This window comes from Rhododendron vialii, chromosome 9a (assembly GCF_030253575.1).
Source record: "Rhododendron vialii isolate Sample 1 chromosome 9a, ASM3025357v1".
In the NCBI taxonomy this organism is placed as follows: domain Eukaryota; kingdom Viridiplantae; phylum Streptophyta; class Magnoliopsida; order Ericales; family Ericaceae; genus Rhododendron; species Rhododendron vialii.
In genome coordinates, this window is record NC_080565.1 from 22,717,526 (window position 1) to 22,744,693 (window position 27,168).

Consider the following 27,168-nt stretch of genomic DNA (forward strand, 5'->3'; position numbering starts at 1 on the left):
CAATTTAAACACTAGAATTTTCTTATTTTTGTGACATTTACGGAGAAAAGTTAGAAGTAAACCTTTCACATTGGCTAGAAAATAGTAGTAAAGCACTTGTAACCTTTTCAATGGATGAGGAATAAAATCTCTGTTTTTCTTTTTCATTTCAATTGACAAACGAGTATAATTTACAATAATGTATGTTGCTACCCCTACAAATGCTTCACCATATGTAGAACATGAGTGTGCACTGTTTGGAGAAGTATCCCCATGGTAAGTGTTAAGTTCAGAAAGATCTGACACTTGGATACCCACCGCTCATACCCAAGTTCGAAATGATGTGTACCTTTTGAGGCATTCAACAAGATAATACCTTGAGCTTTTTTATTTTGATACGCAAAAAATTAAATAACTGGGAGAGGGGAAGGGAAATCCTAACAAAAAGTTGGTCAATACATCACATGGTTCAAAACCCACCCAGCCCCTAAGGTCTAACACGAGAGCCCAAAAATAATACAAATCACGCACGCTCGGTACCCAAATATATAACAAAGCCCAAGAAAACAAATAGGCCCAAGAAGACCTTCGCGACAAACTCACAAAACCTAACCCTCAACCTAGCTGCCGCTGCACAACACCGTGGGCAACACCGCCCAAACTAGCACCACCACCCAACCGCCTCGCTGTTAAGCAGATTCGGTCACTTCCAGATGTAGATGACCGACGGTAGGAAGGAACCCAATTGACCCACTAAGGTAATGCAAACAGCCTATGACGACAGAGAGGAACCAAAGAGAGAGCAGTGGGAAAGAGAACTGCCACCAAACGCTGCCTCTCCACTAACCACAGGAGCATGGTTGAGAACAAAAGTTGGAACCATCACCGCCAAGTCGACCCTTGTCTAGGTTGCACTTCATAAGCGATCGCCGGCCGAAAATAGTACACAAAAACGATCAGAAAATGTAGACCATTGGGGGTCTCATACCTTTCGCGACCATGCCTCCAAACCACGGCAAACCACCATTGAGTTTTGTAGGTATATTATATACATTCTTCATAAGCAACAAAGAAACAAACTATTAACGAACAAACAAAAAACAAGTTGCAATAGACATCAATAATTTTCGAATAACCATTGATGAAGATCTGAATGAACTGTGCATTGAGAATCCAATTCATACCCCGATGCCTTGTAAGGTAAACAAACCTACGTCCTTCCTTCGTGGGCTTATTCCCATTAAATTTGTTTTTTTTCTGAACCTTTTAAAATTTTATTATAGTAGTCGAAATCACCAACCCCAATAAATAATTAGGCTTACAGGAGTCAAATGCGTGGATCGGGAAGATTTTGGGCTGGTTTTATAAATGAGTCAGATTTTTACCAGGTTGTTATCTTATATAGTAGCACAATCCAATGAGGCACATAAATTAACTTTCTGTTTGAACTGGGAAGTGAAAAAAAGGCTGTCAAAGTTCCACTACATTTTCTTAAATTTTCCTTTTCAAACGAAACAAAGTTCTCTTGTATTTCCCCTCGTACGAACTCTCCCATTCGACTTCAATCTGTCGGAACTCGAAAGCTGATCAAGGTAAGGATCGCCAGCAATCAAATATATTTTGTGCGGCTACCGGCACCGGCAATTGATGTATTCATGGGCTTGAATAAAAATTGACACCCCTAATCAAATAGTACTAATATAGTAGCTTAATGTGATTTCCCTAGTAGCTGAATTATCTCCCAAACAAGCCCTAAAACTAGTCCTCCAATTGCAGCGGAATGGAACCAATGTTTTTGAAGCTTTCCCTGTGATCATTTCCCCTTTTTTGTTATTGCCAAATACAATGCCAGAAAATCCCCAGTTCATCCCAGAACTCCAGCATAAAAAACCCAATTCAACAATCTCAATTGCTTGTCCGAACAACAAAAGAGCGATGACTATCCTCAGTTACAGGCCACGGATACACAAGAAAATAGTCATTAAATAAAATTCTTTCAGTTTCAAGAGTAAATAGTGTTTCCAAATTTCCATAGAGCATTCACCTGATGAGGGAATTTCATGTCTAATTCTTCAGTGAACTCAAATCACTATTTATGTTCAAACTAAAAATAGCTAACGTACCCAAGTCAAGGTCTCGGACACATATACTTCTTACATTTAAAAGAGTCTACATAGGTCGTAAACAGAGCTTAAAAGGCTTGCTCCATGGACAGATTTAAAAGAGATGATTTGTTCCTCTGAATTAGCAACACGTGAACGCAAAGAACAAGAACCTTCAAACAATTTCTCACATTAATTTACAAATTTTACACCATAAGAAGATAAAACTATGTAGCCTGTATGTTTATTTCATCAGAAGCAAATGCTCTATCTGTACATTATCATGAACATCTCCACTGAGCTTGAAGAAAACATATAAACCCAGAAGGATACATTGACGCTATGACAACAACAGCAATAGAACCCTCAAATTGCCTTTTTCTGTTTATACCTTTTTGCACAGAAGGCATACACCACCATGTTTACGAAGCTGAGTCCCGCCAAAAGCCAGAAGAAATAATCGAGATGACCCCCATTCAGATTATCAGGTATCCATCCAGCACTCCCGCCCTTTGTTGTTATAGATGTTACTAAAGTCAGGATAAAAGAGCTCAAGTAACTTCCCAAAGAAGTCGTCAGAAGCGACAAAGCGCTGCACAAGCTACGCATAGTATCTGGGGACTGGTCATAAAAAAACTCTACCTGTCCAATGAAAGTAAACACCTCTGCAGCCCCAAACAAGAAATACTGGGGAATTTGCCATAAAATACTAAGCGGGACTGGAGCATTTACATCAACCAAACCAAGGGATTCTGCTATTGCCAGTCTCCTCATCTCCACAAAAGCAGCAGCTGAAATGGACAATATTGAAATGAAGAGACCAATTCCCATCCGCTGTAACTCTGAGAATCCTCTCCCATTGCCGGTGAATTTTCTCACTATTGGTACAAGGACCCTATCATAGACAGGGACCCAAAAAATAACACTGATGACATCGAATGTGGAGAGTGAAGCTGCTGGAATGGAGAAGGAACCGACGGTCCTGTCCATCACAGTCCCTTGTTCAACAAACATGGTGCCCATTTGTGCATAAACAGCAGCAAAGATGATTCCAGTTGCCCAGATTGGAAACATGCGGATTAATATTTTCAGTTCTTGCACTTGGGTTACAGTGCAAAGCCTCCATGGATTAGAGTCCATGTTTTTGCCATCAGCATTTGAGATTACTGCAGCTTTGTCAAGGCACCTGCACAAGGGGTCAAGAGTTTCAGTTAGACGTGACAGAATATGCTGTCAAGGAATGTAATGAAACATGGGAGAAAGAGAGGATTATAAGATGAGACAAATGCATAGACCAAGGACCTTTGCATTTGGGGGGAGTGATGGAGCTAATGAGGTTCTAACAAAGCCGTGTCAGAAGGGCTAGCCCATTGGTTGGGAACCACCAGACAATACATTAGCTTTCAAGAACTAAACCATCACCCCTAAACCCCAAGGGGTTGGTCTAGTGGTCCTGGCCTGAGACTTTTTTTTTTTCTTTTTCTTCGTGATTTAGGGGTTTGCTCCCTTTAAGATTTCAGGTTTAAATCTCCTTGCCAGCAACTCTTGGAGCCACCTCATCCCACGCATAAGCCGGTGTAAAGGCCGTGGGAGGACTTGTAGGGATTAGTTTGAGGTGCGCACAAGTGGGCTCGGGACACCCTCCTAGGTTCGATACGTATGTCTGAAAGAAAAGAGCTAATCAATAAAAAACTGCTAATGAGAAAAGAATTCCATATGCTTCATAATAGTTCACAACTAGAAGGAAGTAAAATTAGCCAAGATAAGACAACCTAAAAAAGACACTTCCGATTGTTCAGTTCGCCAAATCAAATTTTCATAGTAAATAAGGACTAACATTCTGTTTAGTCTTTCCTTGTAAACTACGTACATTAGGAAAACAAGAAGATATAGCAAAATTTTATTTTCCACAAAATATGTAATGTAGTTGAGGAGTCCAAAAAACACCCCCCCAATCCTCCCTCCTCTTCCAAAAGACATACAAAAAAAAGATAAAAAAGAAAAAGGATAATTTCGCGATTAAATCTATCTTATTGGTGGACTGGGAAGAGAAATGTTTCAGTTTACTGAAATGTTAAAGAATAGATTTTCAAGACATGTTAGGGATAAAGTAGGATATTCCTAAACAACTAATTAAAATTGAATTCCTATTATGACTTCCTCCCCCAATTTCAGTTTGGATAAGCCCTTACATAGCGTAGTGTCAACACTTAGAGAGCCCATATAATGTCATTCTGACATTACATGTATAGTTAGGCGGTGATCTCATTTACACAACTAACTTATTTGTCCAATGCCAAAAACAATGTAAGTTGAAACCACTTGATAAATAAGTGAATGTGATTTAAGGTAGCAGAACAAAACTGACAATAGGTTGAAGTAAGTAATTCAGAATCGATAGAAGAGGAGGATAAAAAGGAAAAAAATTACGTCAATTCATCAGTATGGTCCAGTTTCCTGCTTCCTTCCATTGCTGAGGTTTTATCTGGTTCTTCATACAGAAGACTACTGTCAGTAGGGAACTCCAAATTCCGCTTTCGGAATGATGCCACCAAAACTTGGCACATTCTTGTAAGAGGGCTTCCCCGAGGGTTCTGAAATCTGTAAAGAGAAGTGCCTGAAAAGAAACTTGCAATAGCAATGCCCATGAACAATGCAGGGATCCCAAAACCTAGGCCCCACCCAGCATTTTCTTGAATCCAAACGATTAAACTGCTTGATACGAGAGCGCCTAAATTGATTGAAAAATAAAACCAATTGAAGAAGGATCCCTTCTTAACCCTCTCTTTAGGATCGGTATCGTCAAATTGATCCGCTCCGAAGGAAGAAACACACGGTTTGATCCCACCAGTTCCTAGTGCAATCAGATACAGTCCAAAGAAGAATACCATATACTGAGAAGGAGTCGCAGCAGGGCACATGGAATCAACACATGCTGCAGGCTTAAGGGCAGGAACTGTTGCAGATATGGTCAATGTGCACATTCCCTACATAAAACAAACACAGTTCAAACACATGCAGAATATATCCATTCCTGTAAACATTGGGAAGAGAAAGTGCGCAAGACTAGTGGAAATATCTACCATGTATCAGGCTAACATACCTAGCCATGGTATGTCCGAGCTGAATTTGCAGCAAAAAAGAAATAGGGTAACTAAGTTGGACATCTCCAAGTCCAGAGTTAAATCTCCAACTAGGATGATTCTAATCACAACACCATAGGCAAGAATAGTTTTGTTATGTGAATTAAGTTCATCAGGGGTTTAGTTTCTAATTGTTTTCCAGTTTTTTCATGTGTATTACAAAATGACGAAATAATACAAAGTAGAATTGAGGGTTGTCAGAAAAAAACAGAAGATGGGAATAAAACAAAAGCCTCTCAATTCTTAAAAGAGCAACTACAGTCCATCAAAGAAATCTTCGGTGGATCCCTTTCCCACTGTTTCACCTTGTTGAAAGGATTTAAAAAGATGTCTGGAATCTTTGACACTGTAAGGCTTCATCCTTACAGTTAAATCCACACTGAGTGATCTGATAGGTACATTATCATTGCACCATGTTGCTGGGTAGGTTGTTGCCTGCTTGCTCATTCTACTCGCAACCACTACTGTACTGAAACCTTATTGAAGTAAGATCAGACTAGATGGCTCCAACTCAATCACGTGAAGCAATACAGTAGGGTACAAACTGACAATTAGACAAAATTAAAAGCTTACTTTTAATCTTGGGACTCAGAAACTAATTTCCTGTAAATAAAGAATGTTACAATCAGTAACTCTATGAAGTATCGTGGTATTGTACATGAGCACTATTTAACAAAACGAAAAAAAAAAAAACCGATCAAGTTAATTAAAACTCTAATCTTCCACCACAAAAAAAAAAAACCCCCTGAACTTAGTCCCATAATACCCTAATTACCACCCAACAACTGACAAAGTCACACGCTTCTGGAATGCATCCTTGCCCTGAAGTAGCAAAACATGGTTCCAACAGAAATCTGTCTAGGTAACAGTAACTGGAAGCTAAAAGTTCATTCAGACAACAAACAAGGTTTTAATCGGGAAACAATTAGATGATGCACTGCATATCTAACACCAACCAAAGTAAACTTGAAAAAGAAGAGGTGGTTGTATTTATTTGTGCATCTCTAGATGACAAAGTTTTAAGCACAACGACAAATATCAGTAAATACTTACTAGAAAATAAATAGTGGAGAATGCAGCGATTGTCCAGTATCTTCCCCAATACGCATCCGCCACGACTGCTCCAATAAGGGGTGTGAGGTAGCAAGTGCCTGCCCAAGTGGAAACATTTCTTGCCGCAGAGACATTTCCTTCGTGTAATGTTTTAGTGAGATAGCTGACAAGGTTTGTAGCAATCCCGTAGAAAGCAAGGCGTTCACAACATTCATTGCCTGTTTTTTAATTTCAATCTATTAAGATAACAATTGGTAATATAAAAGCATCAAGAAATCTTAAAAAATGGCGGACTAGTGGCTACCAAGAATGAAGGGGCATGCTCTCCAATTTCCAGTCTTGCTCTTCAATACAGGTTGCCCGTTAATGTCAACAGAACCATCTCCAGTGTACTGTCCATTGCTTTTGTTCTGAAAACACCAGTAGTAAGGTAGGAAGCAATAATCTTTGAATAAACAAGCATTACATAGAAAAGCTTACCAAAAAGAAGACTAAAATACAGTGCTGGGCACGCACTCTTCTGACAGACAAGTTTTGCTTCTAAAGTGCCTCCGACCTATTTCTAATCTTTTAACAACCTTACGTATACTAAGTGAGCCTAGACAACACAACCTGGGTCGAACGAGCCTTAAATTGCTATTAGCAAGCAGCTAAGGTTGGGAATTATGTTATTTGAAACGCAAAATACATGGAAGGCAAAGGAACACCTTGCCGAGCACCAAGAATGAGCAAAAATACACCACCAGGCACCAGTTTACCCCCAGATAGGAACTTCAAGTGTGAGTAAAAGAACCAACATGGAAACATTTCCACCGCTACTAAATGCACAGCTAATTGATCATAAAATGAATCTATTACACCCTGAAGGTCACTCTCACAAATCCTTCTATCCTATGTCTCTACTCCCCATCTATCACTCAACTAACTCAACAGCACTAGCCCATACTTCAGCGACTTCCTTCATCGCTGCTCATCGAGATAAAAGACCTTTTCAACTTCTGGAAGGCTGGAGCACTTCATGGAGCTAAAAATCGGATATGTAAACTGTTACTCAAGAACTTTCCCTTTTTCCCAATAGCAGAACTGAGGGCATCATTAAAACGTTCGACTAAGTCATGGCAAAGTAAAATGGATCAGAATGACAGATAACTTTCCAGTATACAAGCTGACTCACATACCCAAAAACAAAACGTAACGAACATGACAAATTTGAGAGAGACCCCAATCGAAATTAATAGAAGATCATGCTAAAAATAACAGAATCAGCAATTAGGAACAAAAACCTCATCACTAGACAAAGCCTAGTGGCGAATGGCTCTTAAGACTCTTCTACAAGAAAAATAAGATAGAGCTTTTCAACCGAATTGAGGCTGAGATAGAGAAACAATAACATTGTCTTAACTACGTCCCGGTATGCTATAAACCCACCCCACACGCAAAGCATGTGCCAGATCTAAGTTGATGACACGAAAGATACACAAAGAACCATATTATATATCAAAACCAAATTTGGGAACAACCTAGAAATAGTTGAACGGAAAACGAAAGATCTCTTAAAGCTGTATTAGTTGCCAGTGTTGAACATAAAAGAAAAAACTAATCTTAAATCAGCTTAGAAAGATTCAAATTTCAAAATCGTCAAAGCTCTAGGACATCATTTGCGAATTGGGTATCTAGTGATGCAAATAACTGGAACAACCCGTTTGGATGGTGAGAAAGGATGAGATAAGAAAGGAGAGGCTATTCTCACCCAATCTCACCATTTCCTTTTTTGTAATTTTCTCTCAATTTCTCACCAAAATGCTTCACCAGAAACCATAGCCCTTTCCTTTCTTTTCTCTGGAAACCCCTCCATCCAAAGGGGCTGAAACACTAGAAATTTGGATCACATCTTCTAGTCTAGTCATAATTACAGAATTGTACGGTACCTAATAATCAAATCCAAATACATCGGAAGCCAACATCAAATTAACCCGTGAATCGTACTGAGTTATTTGCAAATGCAAATTCAAGATCGGAGAGTGAGTAATAGATAGTCATTCTATTGGATTCACGGAACTAAGTACGGAAGTCGTCAAACATGCGGTAATTAATTACTCTATTTCGTGAAGGAGATAGAGAATGGTACCTGCGGAAGCGGAAGACCGTCTTCCAAGAGCAATCTCTCCTCTAATCTCTCATCCTCCTTGATACCCATTACCCAGAAGTTATTAACTTCTGTGTCTCTCTCTAACGGAAATGGATATAGGAGTAGATTCCAAACCGCAATGGGAGTGAGATACTCTTCTGCACGTTACGTATTTTGGGTAAGGTTGAAGATTTCAAGGCTCAACTACTTCAAATACCTACCTAACAGTCTGTTTGGAATGGACGTTAATTATGGATGAAAAGGAAGGGAAAGCGAAAACGGTTTTGTTAATTTTGTTTGGTTTTTGGATTTTGTTTTTCAGAAAGATTTTTTAACTGATGAGTGGAGAGAGAGAAATAATAAATAGAGAAAAGATTGGAAGTAATAATTGAAAAAAAAATTATTGAAAATAGTAATAATTAAAAACAAAAAAATTTATTGAAAATCATGTGTAGACTAAAGAGTGGGTTCGATTAATTTTGTTCACTTTTCTCTGAAGAAATGGTGAACATTATCCACTCTATAATTGGTGGAAATTATGTGATTCCCATTAGGAACTCGGGGGCTGCAGGGCCGAAGGGCCAGCAGCTTCCCCAAACAGCACCGTTTCAGGCTAAAGCACCCCATTCCAATCTTAATGCCTTGTTCGGCTTGGTTTTGGAAAAAAAATTTCAACTCAAAAAAAACTTATTACCCCTCCTTCTAATCATTACTTTCCACTCATTACCCTTATCTCCGATCATTATTCTCACTTCTCTCTTTATATCTCTCCACTCATAACCTCAAAAAATTTCTCAAAAACTCATTCAAACACAACACAAGTCTCTGTTTTACTTTGGCCATTAGAAATTAGAAAAAAGAAAAAAGAAAAAAGAAAAAGAAGAATTAGCTTCTGTTGGTATTTAATTTTTATTTTTGTGGGGCTTTTATAGATCTTTCAAATCGCAAGTTATTCTTAAAATATTTTTTATGAGTTTCTGAAAAAGTTACCTCAATCCAATATTGGTAGGGCTAAATTCTGAAATACCCTACGAATTCCGAAACGGAGAAACTGCTCTTAACGTATCGGAATATTCTAATTTTTCCAGGAGGTCATAAAATAATTAAGAATAACTTACAATTTGAATCATCTTTGTAGGGTCAGTAATGGGCCCATAACCAGAACACCTGTTATTTATTTTTTGACTTTTGTGGGGCCTATTCGGGTCTTACAAAGATTATTCAAACTGAAAGTTATTCTTAAAATAATTTTTTATGAGTTCCTGAAAAAAATTAGCACAATCCGATATAAGTCAAAGTTGTTTCAATATTCATAGGTCGCCCTACAAATACTGAAAGCACGCTAAGAATTTTGAAAGAGCTCTTATCAAAATAATTTGTGGTTTGTAACATCTTAATTTGTAAAACCCGTAATGGGCTCCACAATATTTCCACCAATCACAGAGAGAGTAATATTCACTCTCTTTAAAGGAGGGTAAACAAAATTATTTGAACCAAGTCTTCCCTCTGCGCACAATTTCTATTTCTCCAATTATTACCCGCAATGAGTCCTACAAAAATAAAAAATAAAAAATAAAAATAGGCTTTTTTGTCCTTTTTCTTTTTCTTATGGCCAAAGTCAAACAGAGGCTTAAGGTTGGAATGGGGTGCCTGAGCCTGAAACGATGCCGTTCGGGGGAGCTGCTGGCCGCTGCACATAGTAGTCCCCCGAGTCTGAACAAAATTTGTTAGGCTCGGAGTGTCTGCATGGATTTGGTTAAATAATGTCACTCTCTGCGATTGCTCTAAAAGTAGACATGCGGGTGCAATGTCGAATGCCATAAAAGACTTAATTGAAACATTTCTTAACACCAATTTGTTTTAGGAGAGATGCATATGGTGGGAAAGCAGTCCGACATTATTCTTGCTCGAGAGACTCAAAACGAGCACAATAATGTAACTTGAGGTGAGTAAGAGAAAAGAAAAAAAATGGAAAGAAAGTTGGGGAAAAAATTTATTGTTCACAAAATTTGAATATTTTATTTTCCTTCTCAAACTAAATAAGGGAGGGGAGTTTTTTTTTCTTATTCTTTCCTTCCTTTTTTATGAAGTTCCAAATAAACCCCTCAGGGAAGTTTCGAAAATTTGTTCTATTCACAGTTCTTGATTTACTTCTCCCAAATCTTAATTAGATGCTTAACTATTACTTTTATGCAGAAGTAAAGAAAATTTGTAGACAGGATCGGACGAGCATTTTGGTAATTAACCTCGCTTAATGAAAGAAGTATTTGGAAAAAATTAGTGATTGATAGTGATTTTTTGGAGTTCAGATGCTCATGAGGCATTTTCGGGATAGTTGGAGTTCAAGGGCGGATACAAGGGGTGCTTAATTCTACCATCATTTAGGAGTTGCAAAGATGGAAAAAATTAGTGATTGATTCTACCATCTTTTAGAACTCTTTTGGCGAGTATTTATTTCTCTTCGTTTGGCTTCTCGATCGAGCCACTATCTTGACTCTGCCCTGAGTTCAATGGCGGATACAAGAGGTGCTGCCGGCTGCCGGGAGTGTCCGGGTCTTTGCACAACTCCAAATACTTACACTAATTATACTAGTGTTTAGGTTAATTTGAAAAAGTTTTATTGGATCAGTTCCAGTAATTCTCTTGAGTGTAAAGGAATTTCATAAAGTTCTTATATATGTATATTAAAAATATCCCTAAAATTTCAAGTTATCAACCATTTTTTGGTCTTAGGTATAATATTAAATGGTGGTCACGCATACATGCACAATCTCGTCTCCTTGACTGTCGTACTTTGCTTCTGCCATGATGATTTAGATAATTAGATTTTGGAGGAATGGGAGGTTGGAATATACTAATCCTCTAAGGGTTCTTAAAAAATGAAGTACTTATTTTTAACTTTCAAGCTTAACAATAATGGATTTATTGAAATAATTTTTTATGTAATATGAATCTTGTTTCATAGATAGGTCTTGAAGAGATCTTTTGAACGGTGAAAAAAATTAAAAAATTATTTTTACAAATACATTACTCCCTCCGTCCCATTTTTATTGTCCATTTTCGTTTTTTGTACCGTTATTTCAACGCTTATATCTTCCAATATGTATCTCCAAAAATATGCAATATAGATTTTGTTTGATAATTCTCGATTAGATCTATAATACAAAGTTTTTAAAATTATAAAAAACATTGTAGATTGGGAGATATAAGCGTTGAAAGAACGGCACGAAAAACGAAAATAAACAATAAAAATGGGACGGATGGAGTATTATTTTTAAGTTTAAAAATTGCAATTAAGTACTTATATATTTTTTAAGAATCAAACAGCACCTAAGAAGTTAGGTAAGAGAAGGCTGCATATATGGATGGGGAAGGAATACGATTCTCGCATAAATTTACAACCTAAAATTGTTTGCGTTAAGACAAAAAATGGTTCCTGCGACAAGTGAGTCTTTATACGTTAACTTCGCTTCAAAAATCAAAATCAAACTCAAAATCAAAAGTCACCATTCAAAGGAAAATTACAAAGGCATGCGAGTTTGCTTTTAAGACTAACCCAACCATCAACTGACTTCAGCGCTTACATCATTTAAGGGGGTGTTTGGGAGCTTTTTTTTTTTTTAAATTTTGATCAGAATGTATTTTGAAAAAAACTCGGTAGAGTGTTTAGATAATATGTGCAGAATAAATTTTACTGTAGGACTAGTGTTTGAAAAATATGTGATGAAAATGAATTATGAGGTAATTTTTTTACCATGTTGTCCTTGTTTTGAGACAAATCAAAGTTGTCTCTCTTTCACACACACACAGACAAACCCCGGCAAACCAATTCCAAACCCCTTTCTCTCTCTCCTCCTCCCATACCAAATCTCCATTTCTGCAAATAAAGAGCCCATTTCCTCCTAAAAAAACCAACAGCCCTATGCCATTTCTCTTTTTCCTCTTAAAAAACCTACAGCCCTCCTTTCCCCCTCTCTCTCTCTCATACAAAATTAAAATCGGCGGGGTGGATCTGGGAGAGGTGGTCTCGGAGAGCCATTAAAGCGCCGGCAAAGATCAATAGAATCTAGTGGGTTTTGAAAAATCAATTAGAACATTGGATGAGTACTCATTGGGTTTGATGGTGGGTTTAATTTTTGGAGAGTCAATTTTATGTTTTGGGTTTCTTCCAACCCAGAAGAAAGTCTCTCTGTTCTTGTGGTGGAAGATGCAGAAGTGTAAATGGGATAACGTAGACCTAAGGGTATTATCAAAAAAATGGAGAGGGTATATGGGTCTTTTCGTGAGGCTGCTGAAGGAGAATGAGAAAAGCTCCTATCACCTTATTTTTCACTTCTCTTCTCTATTCCTCAAATCAGAGAACTCATTATCCTAAAATGATTTCTTGCGGAACCAGCCAAACTCTCAAAATACAAATATGAGAAAATGAAAAGTGAAAAAAGAAGCTGCCAAACAGCCACTTATTTTACTCTTTCTGGTTTAGAATTCTGAAACTCCGTCTGTGCTGTACTTAGAGTCTTTTTATTTATTTATTTTATAGTCGGCTCCAAACTAGGATAAAGTAGGAGGGTTGTATGTTAGTAGCTGACAGCCAACACATTAAAGTCTTGTTAGATCTCTATGACATATATCCTAATATGAATACACGACTAACTTTCGATATCGTGATACGTAAGGACTTGGGCTTACTAAATCTAAGTAAAGAGGTAGCTCTAGACAGAGTTCAATGGAAAAACAATATTCATATAGCCGACCCCAATTAATTGGGACACCAGATTTGATTTGGTTTGGTATGCTTTAGAATTCTGAAGATAAAAGGAGGTTAATTGGAAATATAGAAATTAGTTTGAAATGTATACAATTTAGGTAAGTGAAGAACAAGTACAACCAAGCCAAGCTTTAGAATGTTTGAGCTCTACTTTTTTAGATTTAACTCGAGGTCAGATTGAGCCCAAATATTCGAGCTCAAACTCGAGCATAAGTTCGATTACGATTTGAAAACTCAAGCTTGGTTTGAGTACTTAACGAGCTTCTATAGATGAGCCAAGCTGAGCTTACCAACAAAGGCCGAGATACACCAACTCGAGCTCGACTTGTTTATCAAATGAATCGAAAATTCTGTTCGACTATGCTATTTTATTTAACGAACCGAAAATAATCGAGCTCTTAATGAGTCGAGCATTGGACTACTCAAAATTTGATTTGTAGTCTATAAACAGAGGCTGTATCAATCAATCAATCAATACCTTATACAAATGTGTTTGAGCCCAAAAAATCTCTAATCTCCCAATCATAAATTCCTCTAACATTAAAAAAGCTCCACTTTTACCTATCCCACCCACATACCAAAAACTGAATCCATACTCCAAATTTCCAAACGGAAAAAAGAAAGAGAAAAAATTATTTTCAGATGAGGTAGAAACCATGGGGTTTCTGCCTCTCATTGTGAGCCCCACCGTGCGTTATTGAGGTAATCTGAACCATTCATCTTGTAGAGCTTGCAAAATAGTATAGTCACGCAAAAATCAGCTTTATCGAACATTCATAGGTATGTCAAAAATTAAAATTTTATAAAACGGATGGTCATGCACATTTAAACTTAAAAACTATTAAAAGAATCTAGGCCGTCCATTTTATAAATCAAAATTCAATTTTTGATATACCTATGAATGTCCAATAGAGTTTATTTTTTGCGTGAATACATTATTTTGCGAGCTCTATAAAAATGAACGGTTCAGATTATCTGAATGAATGCATGACAGGGCCCACAAAATGGCCGTGGCGGAACCACATCCGGATATAACTCGTCTAAAAAAGAAAAGGACAAAAAAAACACTCCCACGTCCACCCCAGGCCAACTCCCAAGTCTTAACTCACCATGACATACGTTCTCCACTTCAAAGCAAAAAACGAACTCATATATCAACCGAAATGTGCAATGCTACTAGATCTCTTATTCCCACCACTAAACCATGAGCTCTCTTCACTGTTAAAACTTGTCATCCTCTTTCTTCTACTGCACATTCCACCAAATTTTTCCGGAGTAATTACCTAACTTTAAATTTTTTATCAGTTGGATAGATCGCATTCCCTTCCTTAATGTTGTTTATATTTCCTCTCGATGGTTTTCATTATGAGTGTCCAGTTCGGCTTCTTTCGGTACCAAAATCTGCCGAACCAACTACCAATTGCCTGAAGATTGGTTCAAGTTCAGCTCATTTTGATATGAAAATTTGGCAGACCAATTACCTATTGCTCAATGTTGATTTATCATTTTAGAATTACCTACTTATAATCATCATTTTTTTTTTGGTAATGCAGGGTGTCCCGAGCCAGCTTGCGCGCATCTCGGACTAATCCATAGAGCCCCTCCCACAGCTGTTTCATACACTTACGCATGGGGTGAGGTGGCCCCAAGAGTTGTTGACAAAGAAAATCGAATCTGAAACCTTAGAATTGAGCATTCACCTAAATCCCAGACTAAGACCACTTGGCCTTGGGGTTATCATTATCATCAAATTTTTTTGTTTGTCGTATTTTTTTAAGGTTTTTATTCAAGCAACTCGTTGCATTCAATCAAGCCAAAGATTGATTCAAGATCTACTCTTTTTGGTACGAAAATTTGATGGACCAATTACCAATTGCTTAAAGATGGGTTTTCATTTTATAATACCTACTTACAATCATCTTTTTTGGGGGTACAATTTTTCCCTTTACCCAAATATTGATGTTCATTTTAGAATAACCTACTTACAATTATCTTTTATGGTTTCCTATGTCGCAAATTAGCTAGTTTAATTTGAAAGTGACTTAAGTAACGTAAACGGGTATATATATATATATATATATATGATTTAAAAGTAGCGTTGTGTCCGTTCAATGCACGAAAATAAGAAAAACATATCATGGACATTTGTTTTTTGCTCCGTGTATCGCACGGACACAATGATTCGTTCTAGATGAGCCTTGTACGTTATCTTTAGCTTCATAGAGTCAAAATCAAACCTCACAGAAAGGTACATGGTCGTAATGCGTACGTGTTGGTTTTATATCCCCAAGACCCAGACTCCCAACCATCAACCAACTTCAGCACTTACATCACACTTTATTTACTCGTTTTGTTTCGTTTTCAAGGGAATTTGGCACCTTTTTTTTGGTGTGTCGTCAGTGTTGACGATGTGATGTAATAGATGCCTAATTCCATAATCAATTGGACGTTGAAGTCTCGGAAGCCTAAATATTATTTAATTATAAATTATTAGAATTGGCAAAATTCGGGCAAGCTCAGAATGGGCTCAAACTTGGTAAGCTGACTTATTTTCGCATTACGGTAAGACTCACCATCCTAAGTTGTGATTGATGGTATTTTTCGGCTTAATTCTTTCGTTTAAGCCTTCAATTTGATATTTTCGCCATTTTAGGAAAGTTTTAGAACGTTAATAAGAGTATAATTCTTATTCAGTTGGTGCTTTTTAGAAAAATCCTTTTTTTTTTTTTTTCCGTTTTTCAACTTTGGTAGTTTTCCTAAATTATGGGACTCTTTATTTTTCAGCATTATTTTTAGGATTTATAGGGTTAGGCCTTATGACAAGGATTGTAACCTAATTTCGTACTTAACTTTTCATCAATAATATTCAGAATTTCTTTCTTTTTTTCTTGTGCGCAAGGTTTGCACGTATAAATGCCTAGGAAGGCACTTCTAGGCAATCGACGATCATCGTTCAACTATCAGGGCTCAAGGACCATTAGGTCATCCACTAAATGCACTACAAATTTGATCCAAATCTAGCACAATTGTTTTCACGTATTGCACAAATAATCTATCAAATAAGATCTATAGTGCACAAAAAATTATTTTAATAGGTACCTTAGCTTGAAAATTTAACGTAGTTTTGTAGGGGCCTAACTTTATGAAATGAATGGAGTAAAATTTAAGAAAAAATAACAAAAAGAAAGTGTCAAAAAATCGGGAAACAATTTGGCCGAAGGGCCCTTAACTTTTTTGACATGTTGGCCCATTTTGACAATCATTTTTTAACGTATAATAAATATGCTTTGTATCGTTTTCGTATTTTCCGTTTTCGGTAACAAAATGAATGAAAATATACATCGTTTTCACCTCTTCTTAGACTTTTGTACCAAAATTAATCTATTTTCTATAGATTTTTTAAAGGTGGAATTTCTCTAATTTTTTTTTTTTGTCTTCTATGATTTTTTAAGGGTAGAATTTCTCTTTTTTTTTTTTTTGTCTTCTATGATTTTTTTTTCAAGCTTTTGGTCTAATTTTTATTGGAGTCTTTGAAAAGTCAAAATTTTCTTTTTTGTCAAAATGTTCTTGTTTTAACTTGAATATAGTAATCAGAAGAATTAAAGAGCTTTTAAAATTGGATCTTCATATATCTATTTTTTGTAATTTCTGCAGAAGATCATTTACAAAAGTGATTAAAAAAAATAAAATCGATTCCAATTTTGTGCGTTCTTTCGGGACATCCCAAACGGAACGGTTCTTTCGGGACATCCCAAACGGAACGGCTACGTTCAGAGTATTCCACTTCCACTTCCACCTCACTTCACTTTCCCTCCATCTCAAATGTGTGTGCCAACCAGATAGGTTTGATCATCCCTACTTCTCCCCGTAATCTCTCTTCCACAGTTCAACTCATCTGTCTCTCTCATCTTTGTATCACCACGAGAAGCACAAGCAAAGGAAAGTGACAGTATAAACCAAACGATTCTTGTTTTTTTATTGCTTTTTAATGGGAGTAATGATCATATTTTTTTAGTAATGCTGCTAGTGCAGGGTGTCCTGGGCATCTTATGCGCATTTCGGATTAATTCCTACGTACGGCCACTCTCACAGCATTTTCATTCTTGCGCGTTGGAGTGAAGTGCTACCCAAGAGTTGCGCTGGCAAAGAGAATCGAATCTAACACTTTCGGAGGGAGCAAAACCCGAGACCCGGGCCAAGACCACTAGGCCAAAGGGTGGAGCAATGGGTTTGGCTTTTATGTCCATACTCCCAATTACTATTTGTTAGTTTGTCTTCTTTACAATTGTATGCAGTTATGGTATCATAGCGTAAAAAGATACAGGTCTTTTTCTGGGATTGCTGAAAGCCTGAAAGTAGTGCATTCTCGGTTTTCCGAAAAATTATGCCTTTCCAACTTTCGAAGTTGCTATTGTTTATAAGTTTCAAGTACGAAAATGAATTAGGGTTTAATCTGTTAAGGAAATAGAATTCCACATTGCTTGAGAGTGGAATGGGTGATCACTTAATAACATATGGGACCTCTTCACTCATTGCCAATTGGCTTTGAGATGGATATAAAGTTTCTACATGGTATCAGAGCGGGGCCCGTTCCACCCCACATTTTAAAAATTGACAATCCACACCCCACCCCACGATGATAGACCAGCAAAAAGGCTGCACGATGATAGGACCCAAAAGTGGCCACACGTGACAGATCTCAAATGCGGCTGCACGTGAGGGGGGATGTTAAGGAAATAGAATCCCACATTGCTTGAGAGTGGAATGGGTGATCACTTAATAACATCTGAGACCTCTCCATCTCAAAGCCAATTGGCAATGAGTGGAGAGGTCCCAGATGTTATTAAGTGATCACTCATTCCACTCTCAAGCAATGTGGGATTCTATTTCCTTAACATAATCTGATTCTTAATTGGGTCTTCTTCTTCATTTTAGTATTCTGCAGTTGCTTGCTTCTTGCTGCAAGGCAGTATAATTTATTGGTAAATCAGAATAACAAGGTGCAGAAACTAGGCAAGGTATTTCACATTCTGCAGCCGGCCACAATATACAGTATGAAATGGCAAAGATAGGGATGTTCTGAATATGTTCCTGTAATCTACTGCAAGGAGAACACATATGCCATTATGTGCAAAGGTTGAACAATGCATTTTGCGCGTATACCATTGTGGTGTAGCGAATGCCGAATGGTAATGATTTACTTTGTGGCACCTGATTCAGCTAATAGGGAAGGCGGTGATGCCAGATTTTAGGATAGGACTTTTTTAAGTGATGATGGGATGATTGTTTATGGTGAAGAGTGGAAGTGTTACAGTACCGGTGAAGATGGTAAACATGCCTATGATATATAGCAATGGTTCTATATCTCATGTTTCTAAGGTTAAGTGGGGAACTGATGATATATTCTATATAGCACACATCCAGCCGGTAGTGAAATAACAGAAGAATGATCGTTGAAACATTCTGTGATGAGTCCATGTTCCCAGGGTGATCCCTTTGGACTTCCGCAGCTTCATCAACCACATGGCCCACCCAAGAGAAATAGAAAAGAACTAGATGAAGGTGAAGCTGGAACTAGTAGCAGAAAATGGTGCGTGCCTTCACTGCCTTATCGAGCTCAGATTGCTAGAGACTTGGGCATTATAAGATGACACGTCAAAGAGTCCACTTAGGAGTGGAACTGTTAGAGGGCGAGGACCTGTTGGCTGTTAGTGACGGGGGGGGGGGGGGGGGGGGGGGGGTGTGTGTGTGTGTGTGTGTGTGTGTGTGTGTGTGTGTGTGGTGTGTGGGGGGTGGGAAGGAAACCTGCAAATTCAACAAGAGGACCATGCAAATCTAACAAACTAGAGGACCAAGGGTATGTTAATATTCAAGCTTTCATTACTTGTTATTTCTTGTATATCATGAATTGTCTTTCATGAAGTTACAATGTGGTACATGAGAGCTGCAGATGGAAGAACTGGAATTGAAGACCTGCTTGGAAGGTCATCACTCGGAAGAGCTGCAGTTGGTGATGTCTATGCCTGCTGGGCTTGGAAGATCAACATCGCCAGCTGGAAGTTGCGCCGTTTAAATTCATACTCAATCCATTTGGCAGTTCTGGTGTACAAATTTGGACAAATCCTCCAGTTTGGGCGTTTTGGACATGGGGAAGGCACATCTGGGGGGGGGGGGGGGGGGGGGGGGGGCTTGGTTCTTCAAAATGGTCACTGCTTTGACCCCTTATTACTTGCTTGAAAACTCAGTCACAGCATTACTCATATGTTCTTGTATATCTTTATGACTATGCTTTTGTGCATGGATGGATAGCAATCATGCATGTCATTTTCACTGCAATCTTGTGTTCGAGTGGGCATTGGATAGAGCTCAAACATGTTAGGATATAGTTGCTTAAGAGGGTCATATGCTTGCTGAAAGTATGACTACTGTATTTATTGTGTGATGAATGTCATGCATACTTTCTACATGGCAAGGAGTTGTTCAAAATTGCTTAAGATGGGATTCTTTTACATTTTTTATATGAAACTAAAGAAGTGTACATACATTTGGGTTTCATTAGTATAAGGGCAAGGTTTCCATTTATCAGACCTGTATTTCAGGTGATATCATGATTTTTTTACCGTCTGTCTGAGGGACTTATGGTTACCCGTGTGTAATGCTGGGGGCGTTGTATTTCAAGGAGAAGGAACGATGACTGTACTATTTAAGAGGCATGCAGTATGTTAAATTTACCGTAACTTTTTCTGCTGAAAAATGTGGTTTTGTTTTTGTCAAAGATTATAATCTTCAAAAAATCATTACTCAGGAAATTGCAAAAAATACATTATCATTTAAAGTGTGAGCATAGGTTATAAATGTAACATAATTCTCCTGATTTGTGAAGTTCTTGCTTGTACACTTCATCTTATTGTCTAGGTTTGCTTTGCTTAAGGATCAAGACTCTAATCTAATCTTTACTCACAAATCAAGCAAGACTAGGCTCCAAGTCAAGAACAACAAATACCTTTCTCAAACATACCATGTGTATAACATACCCGTTTAGTGCTTGCGAAAGTTACATTACAGGAATTGCATAGAGAGCGAGACAGAATGGTTCTCTCAGATGTGCAGACACCTGATGAAACATCATCAAGCTTTATCAGTTCAGTCTTTGCATCCAGATATGTCCAGGATCCCCTGCCTAGGTTGTGCTCTCACCATATATTAAATATGGAACACCTGCTGTAGTTTCATGTTGTCGAGTAGCTCTAGTTTTTCTTCTTTTCAAACTTTTAAGGTGGTTTTTCAGGTATAGGATGCCAGAGAATTCCATTCCAAAGGAAGTGGCTTATCAAATAATACATGATGAGCTGCAATTAGATGGTAATCCAAGGCTTAACTTGGCTTCCTTTGTCACCACGTGGATGGAACCAGAATGCGATAACTTGATGATTAAATCCATGAGCAAAAATTATGTGGACATGGACGAGTACCCCATCACCACTGAGCTTCAGGTAAATCAATTCTCTGTTATTTTCAATCCCCACCAATTAGTACTTTATACAAACTCTAAAAACCAAATAGGCAACCCTATGCACGAGGGTCCCACTAAAAAGCAGTCATGGGAGGATATGCATAAAGGTGTTTGGGAGCCTACTTTTTGGCTTTTCATTTTCAGCTTTTTGGCTTTTTAGATTATGGCCAGAATGTATTTTGAGTATGGTAGAGGTGTTTGAGAGATTTATACAGAAATGTATTTTGAAATTGTAGTAGTGTTTGGTATATTTGTGGAGAATGAATTATGGGTTGCATTTTTACCTTTTGCCCTTTGTCTTTATTATATGTTGTTATAACACACAAGTGTCACTTGCTTTTTTTTTTTTACTTTATTATTCAATAGTTTATGGGCTGTTTATTATTGAAGTCTATTATTGTAAAATAATGTTTTGTTTTTGCTTTTTTTTTTTTTTGAGATCCGCTTTTTGCCTTTGGCCATTATATATTATTGTGTTAAAATAATTATTTTTGATATGTAATTTTTTTCCTTTTTTTAATTTAAGGAAGACATTCGATATTTTTATTTGTTATTTTAGAATTAAAATAATAAGACCAATGTTACAAGTAACACTTTAATTTAACGACAAACACATTGCTCATAAATATAAAGAACAATCAAACAAACACAAACCCTTAATATTAGAAAACAAATTATAGTACAATCCGAAGCCGAAAAAAAAAGAAAACACACAAACCCCACCTATAAGCTGTACGAAAAAAAAAATTGATGCGAAAAAAAACAAACAAACACACAAGTTCAACATTACACAACCTTATGAGAGGTGGTGTAGATCTGCTCTGGCAACACACCATGTACGAGCACGACCCTTTCTCCGAGCTTTTTTGTTGTGAAGTTTGCTTCTCGTTTCTCCTCTCTGCTCTTCTCTTCTCTTCTCTTCTCTCTCTCTCTCTCCCCTCTGGGTGTGTGTCGATGTGTGGTGAACAGATGAGAAGAAAGTGGATAAGGAGGGAGGGGCAAATCTGGTAAAATGAAGGGAGGATTGTGGGTATTTTCGTAATAGGCCAAAAAATGGGAAAATGAGAATCTGAAAAACTCCTCCAACCCAGATTCTGGTTTTTGGCTCCTAAACCCAAAAACCGAAAATCTATTCTCCCAAAATCCATTCTCATAATCAGTAGCCAAACACTCAAAATGAGAAAATGAGAATCCAAAAAGCTGAAAATTCAGTTGCCAAACACCCTCTATATGAACCCTATTCCGGGGGTGGCTGCTTTCGTAATGAACCGGTGTCGCTCAGCACTAGAGACTGTCGGAGTTTGTCCCACATTGATTAATTATCTCCTCCAAAACTAGTATATGACCCTGGGCGGCCTCTCCACTCCTTACTAATTAGTTTGGAGTTCGATGCTTTAACATGGTATCAGAGTTTTGTTGGGCCTTTGTTTGGTGGACCATTGTCCGGTTGCTATGTCTTGTGGTCCAAGAGGGTGTGTTGGAATGTGTCCCACATCGCCTGGACATGCCCCATCTGTGCTGGTTATAAGGCCTCAGTTTCCTTCTTTAACACCTGAGTTTTAAAGAGTAGCGTGGGTTGAGTTTTTCAACTTGCTATCAGAGCTAGGATTTTGGACGTACGGGGGAGTGTTGGAGTTTGTCCCACATCGGTTAATTATCTCCTCCAAAATTAGTATATGAGTCTGGACGGCCTCTTCACTCCTTGCCAATTGGTTTGGAGTTGGATGCTTTAACAGACAATTCTTTACTGGGCAAAACTACCCTTGAGCATTTAAATTAAATAAGTACCATTCCATTGCATATTGGCTAATACATATTGGGTTTTTAGCCTTCGAAAACAAAATTACAAACACACCTCAGTATGTCAGTGGGACGGAAACTTGTGTATAGACATTCAACATGTCTCTATTTATAGCTCATCCGGAATTGGTTTCAACTGCACATTTGGCAGTTGATAATTGATAAGGAAAAAAACAAAGATTCAGGATTGTGTCCTTCGATTCCTGATATGTATGGTTTGATACTCTTCGTACCCTCTTATCCCCCGATACAACTATTTAGAAACATTCCTTTGGTTTATCGTTCTCAAAAGAATTTTCTTGTATGCCCCCTTTTCATCGTCCCCATCCTTAAGGTCAGTTTGCAATCAATTCTATGGTTGCTAAAACTTCAATGCAATGCAAATATACTCATGGCTTTACAATATGACACAGAATGGAAGTAGCAATCAGAAAGTTAGTCAGTCAGTGTTCTAAATTGTACTACCTCGATCCCTATTTGTTTGTCCATGTTCTATATTATGAACATCAAAAAAAAATCTTGTATAGTTTCTAACTTGGGTTTTTTAGATGAATATAAAACTGGTTAGAAGGACTAAGATCTTTTGATCGGTGAACTGTCTTACTGACTAAAAAGTTCAATAATCATGAATTTTTCACAAAGGAAAGAAAAAATGGAGGACTTTTAACTTATGAAACCTTTATCATCTCGTTCTTAAACTCATTCTGCCATCAATTTTAGGTTAATGGACTTTTTATGGAATATAGATAACTATTGGTCAATTATAGTTCTCATCTTCTATTTTGGTTGTTTTTTCCAGAATCGGTGCGTAAATACGATTGCAGATCTTTTCCATGCTTCTTTAACAAAGACAAAGCAAGGCATTGGAGTAGGGATGGTAGGATCCTCAGAGGCGATAATGCTAGTAGGACTGGCTTTCAAGAAGAAGTGGCAGAACAAGAGAAAGGTAGAGGGCAAACCTTTTGACAAGCCTAATATTGTCACCGGTGCCAATGTTCAGGTATGATAGTTGTTGAAAGTATAAATAGTAAAGTTTCCCCTTTCTCTAACAGTTTAAGCTTTTAGATGAGTTGGTGATTAACGATCTAATGTTGAAGATATAAATAATAAAGTTGCCCCTTTCTCTAACAGCTTAAGCTTTTAGATGAGTTGGTGGTTAATGATCTAATATGGTATCGGAGCAGGCAATAGATCTTGGGTTCGAAACTCATCGCCTACCTAATGATTAAAATTTACATGTGTTTAGCCTCCTTAGAGTCTAGCTACACTTGAGGGAGCATGCTGAGAATATAAATAATAAAGTTGCCCCTCTCTCTAATAGCTTAAGCTTTTAGATGAGTTGGTGGTTAATAATCTGATATGGTATCAGAGCAAGTAATAGATCTTGTGTTCGAACCTCACTGCCTACCTAATGTTAAAATATTTACGCGTATTTAGCCCGCTTACGGAGGAGAGCCTGGCTACACATGAGGGGGCGTGTTGAAGGTATAAATAATAAAGTTGCCTCTTTCTCTAACAGCTTAAGCTTTTAGATGAGTTGGTGGTTAACAATCTAATATTAGTTTTTACATGTTATTTGAAAGTAGCTTGTTATAATAAACAAGAACTCATTAAGCTTTTAGATGAGTTGGTGGTTAACAATCTAATATTAGTTTTTACATGTTATTTGAAAGTAGCTTGTTATAATAAACAAGAACTCATTAATCGAGTTTGGTAATGCTAAGAACTTGGTAAAATTTTGGAAAATGTGTACGGAGTGTAATGTCACAGCACTTAATGTAGTGCTGCCAACACAAAATGGTGAATTCTGTAGCAAAAAATGTTAAGTTACGTAATGTCACATGAGTAGGATATTACTTTATAAGTGTGTTTAATCAAGGGCGTCTCATAAGCTTCTTTACTATGGATACTTTATTGTTTCTCCACTTAAGAAAGTAAATCCGCTTTTCTGGAAAATTTATTGTGTCTCTGTTATTTTTCCATTGGATTCTGTACTCCACCAAACCCGAAAAAATCTCACCCAAACGTGTTCAGAACCAGATTTGATAGACACGAAGAGTCCTTTGGTTACAATCAGGGTGATACAAAATTTAACTTCTGTATGTAGGTGGTACTTTGATGTGGAACTGAAGGAGGTAAAATTGAGTGAAGGCTACTATGTAATGGACCCTAAGAAAGCAGTGGAGATGGTGGATGAGAACGCTATATGTGTTGCTGCAATTCTGGGTTCGACCCTGACCGGAGAGTTTGAAGATGTCAAGCTCTTGAATGATCTCCTATCTGACAAGAACAAGAAAACTGGGTAAGAAAATATTTCATTTTGTCAAAGACTGAAACTATATGCAGTGTGAAAACTCTCTTCCCTTGTCTAATTTAGTCGGTCATAGTCCAGTTATCTCTTTTCTTACTAAAGCTATCCATTACCACAAAGTCAGTTACAACTTACACCTTCCCCTTTACCTCAAAGATGCCTGAAAATATTGTAGAAGTATTGGGAACAGAAAGTCCTGTAAAGTTAGGATTCGCACTATGGAATGATGCGTAAAACGTCTTGGGTCTGCAATGAAATGGGATTGGTCATAAACTGATCCAATCCAACTAACAAATTTTTGTCCATGTTTTGGCCCCCCTAAAGGCCAAATTCTGATTTCACCCTTGACCAAGAGAGTATCAAAATTACTATCCATCTCATTGCGAATGATGGCTCATGGCCTCATGGGTACGATAACCTGTATGTAAGAGTAGTTTCTCTCTGAATGTATACAGGTGGGAAACACCAATCCATGTAGATGCAGCAAGTGGGGGGTTTGTTGCACCTTTTCTATACCCGGAACTGGAATGGGATTTTCGGCTGCCATTGGTGAAGAGCATCAATGTCAGTGGCCACAAGTACGGTCTTGTGTATGCTGGAATTGGGTGGGTAATTTGGAGGAGCAAAGAGGACTTACCGGAAGAACTGATCTTCCACATAAACTACCTTGGAGCTGATCAACCCACATTCACCCTCAACTTCTCCAAAGGTATGCATATTTGAATCAACAAGTATGTGATCTTGCAATGCATACCAATTGTTGAGTGGGCTTCCCATGCTTAACTAGCTTGCTAGTAAGTTCTTGTTCTAATTCTAATGCTTATTACATCAAAGAATTTAATCACTGATCTTGTAAGAGTATGCCGAATGGTTGTAGTCCTTTTTTCAGTACCAAAGCTATTTTTTGCTTTGCTACAACAGTGCCATTTTGCAAAATTCACGCTATGTTGCTTGATTGATGCCAAACCATCTTTTGGCTTGATTAACCACAGATATAGCTAAAGATGTGAGCCACAAAAATAGCTGCACATGTTGCTAGTGGGTTAAGAAATGGTGCCATTTTCTTGTGTCAAATTTTTTTAAGAAATTGCAAAGCCATTTTTTGCAATAGATTTAGGGAGTCATTGGAGTGAATATTTTTGGATCTCATTCCAAAACCTGTCTTTGTCAAGAGAAATGAATACCTACTGGTTCTTCTCAAACAAGTGAAATTCTTGTTGATTTCATGACGATCCAACATTAGGTGTGCTTTTCAATGCCTCGGCCTGATAGAAAATGAAAGATGTCATCTGGTCGCAACTAGCTAAAGTTTGTGCAGATATTAGAACAACTACTCATACTTGATTTTTTTGGATGTATATCCAGGATCAAGTCAGATTGTTGCGCAATATTATTAATTCTTGCGAATGGGCATGGAGGTGAACACACACTTTAGCTAGCTTGGTTTTGTGATCTGAGCAAATGCATGTAGAATTACAAAAATGATTCTCAAGTAGTGCAGGGTTATAAAAAGGTGATCACCAATTGCATGGAAAGCGCAAAACTTCTTCAAAAAGGATTAGAGAACACCGGCCAATTTGAAATTGTTTCAAAAGACCAAGGAGTACCACTTGTGGCCTTCACGATGAAGAACAAGAGCAAAACCTTTCCATTTCAACTGTCAAAAGCTCTGAGGCACCACGGGTGGATTGTGCCGGCTTACACCATGCCGGCCAATGTGGAGCACATGACCGTTCTTCGAGTCGTGGTGAGGGAAGATTTGGGCCGAAACCTCGTTGAAAAGTTGGTTTCACACATCAAAGGCGCAGTGTTCGAGCTTGAGAATGCTCCATCGGGTCTTCCAAGGATTGCATTTACAGTGGAAGTGAAGTCAAGTGATGACTATGGGAGTGGTGATAAAGGGGGTGTTTTACACATACCGGCGACGTCAATTCAGTGGAAGCAACATGAGCCTAAAACCGTTGGCAAGGAAGTGCAAGTGATGGGTGGTAAGACTAAGGGTGTTTGTTAAGTCCCAACTGGCTAGCTACTGAAAGTATCATGTAAAAATTATTGGAAATGTTATTTGGAATTTCTGTAAACTATAACCACAGACAACAATAATAACAATAAGATGTTGAAATGGTTAAGGTAACGCATTGAGAATTTTTTTTTCTCCACCTTTTAGTTGTTTTTGGCTTGTTAAGAGCACCTAGATATTGTCTTTCGTATTGGGTGTTAACCATGTTATTTAGATATTTAAATGCTATAGATTCCCGTACCTTGAAATTTTAAAATTTCGTTGTTCATTTCGTGGCCCCTTTGTATACAAAATCTTGGTTCCATTCCTGAACATGATTGCGTCTTGGGTTCTCGCTCTTCCAAATATCGT

General features: G+C 37.7%; 1 protein-coding gene and 1 pseudogene across 1 annotated transcript; one reads left to right on the top strand and one right to left on the bottom strand.

Moving 5' to 3' along the window:
* Positions 1-2,249: 2,249 nt before the first annotated feature.
* On the bottom strand, positions 2,250-8,631 carry LOC131300603 (protein NRT1/ PTR FAMILY 8.3-like). Its single transcript, XM_058326527.1, has 5 exons — positions 8,406-8,631; positions 6,582-6,687; positions 6,278-6,495; positions 4,512-5,068; positions 2,250-3,267 (listed from the first exon to the last, which is right to left on the bottom strand). Exons 1-5 carry the CDS (start codon positions 8,472-8,474, stop codon positions 2,448-2,450), a joined length of 1,770 nt encoding a protein of 589 aa, XP_058182510.1. The 5' UTR covers positions 8,475-8,631; the 3' UTR covers positions 2,250-2,447.
* Positions 8,632-18,997: 10,366 nt separating this feature from the next.
* On the top strand, positions 18,998-26,956 carry LOC131301355 (glutamate decarboxylase 1-like; annotated as a pseudogene).
* Positions 26,957-27,168: the final 212 nt, after the last annotated feature.

Excerpts from the sequence above, each read along its gene's own strand:
- LOC131300603 (XM_058326527.1), bottom strand. The coding sequence starts at position 8,474 with ATGGGTATCAAGGAGGATGAGAGATTAGAGGAGAGATTGCTCTTGGAA. Across the intron at positions 6,688-8,405 it reads ACGGTCTTCCGCTTCCGCAG|AACAAAAGCAATGGACAGTA; the intron begins GTACCATTCTCT and ends TGGTGTTTTCAG. Across the intron at positions 6,496-6,581 it reads AGCATGCCCCTTCATTCTTG|GCAATGAATGTTGTGAACGC; the intron begins GTAGCCACTAGT and ends ATTAAAAAACAG.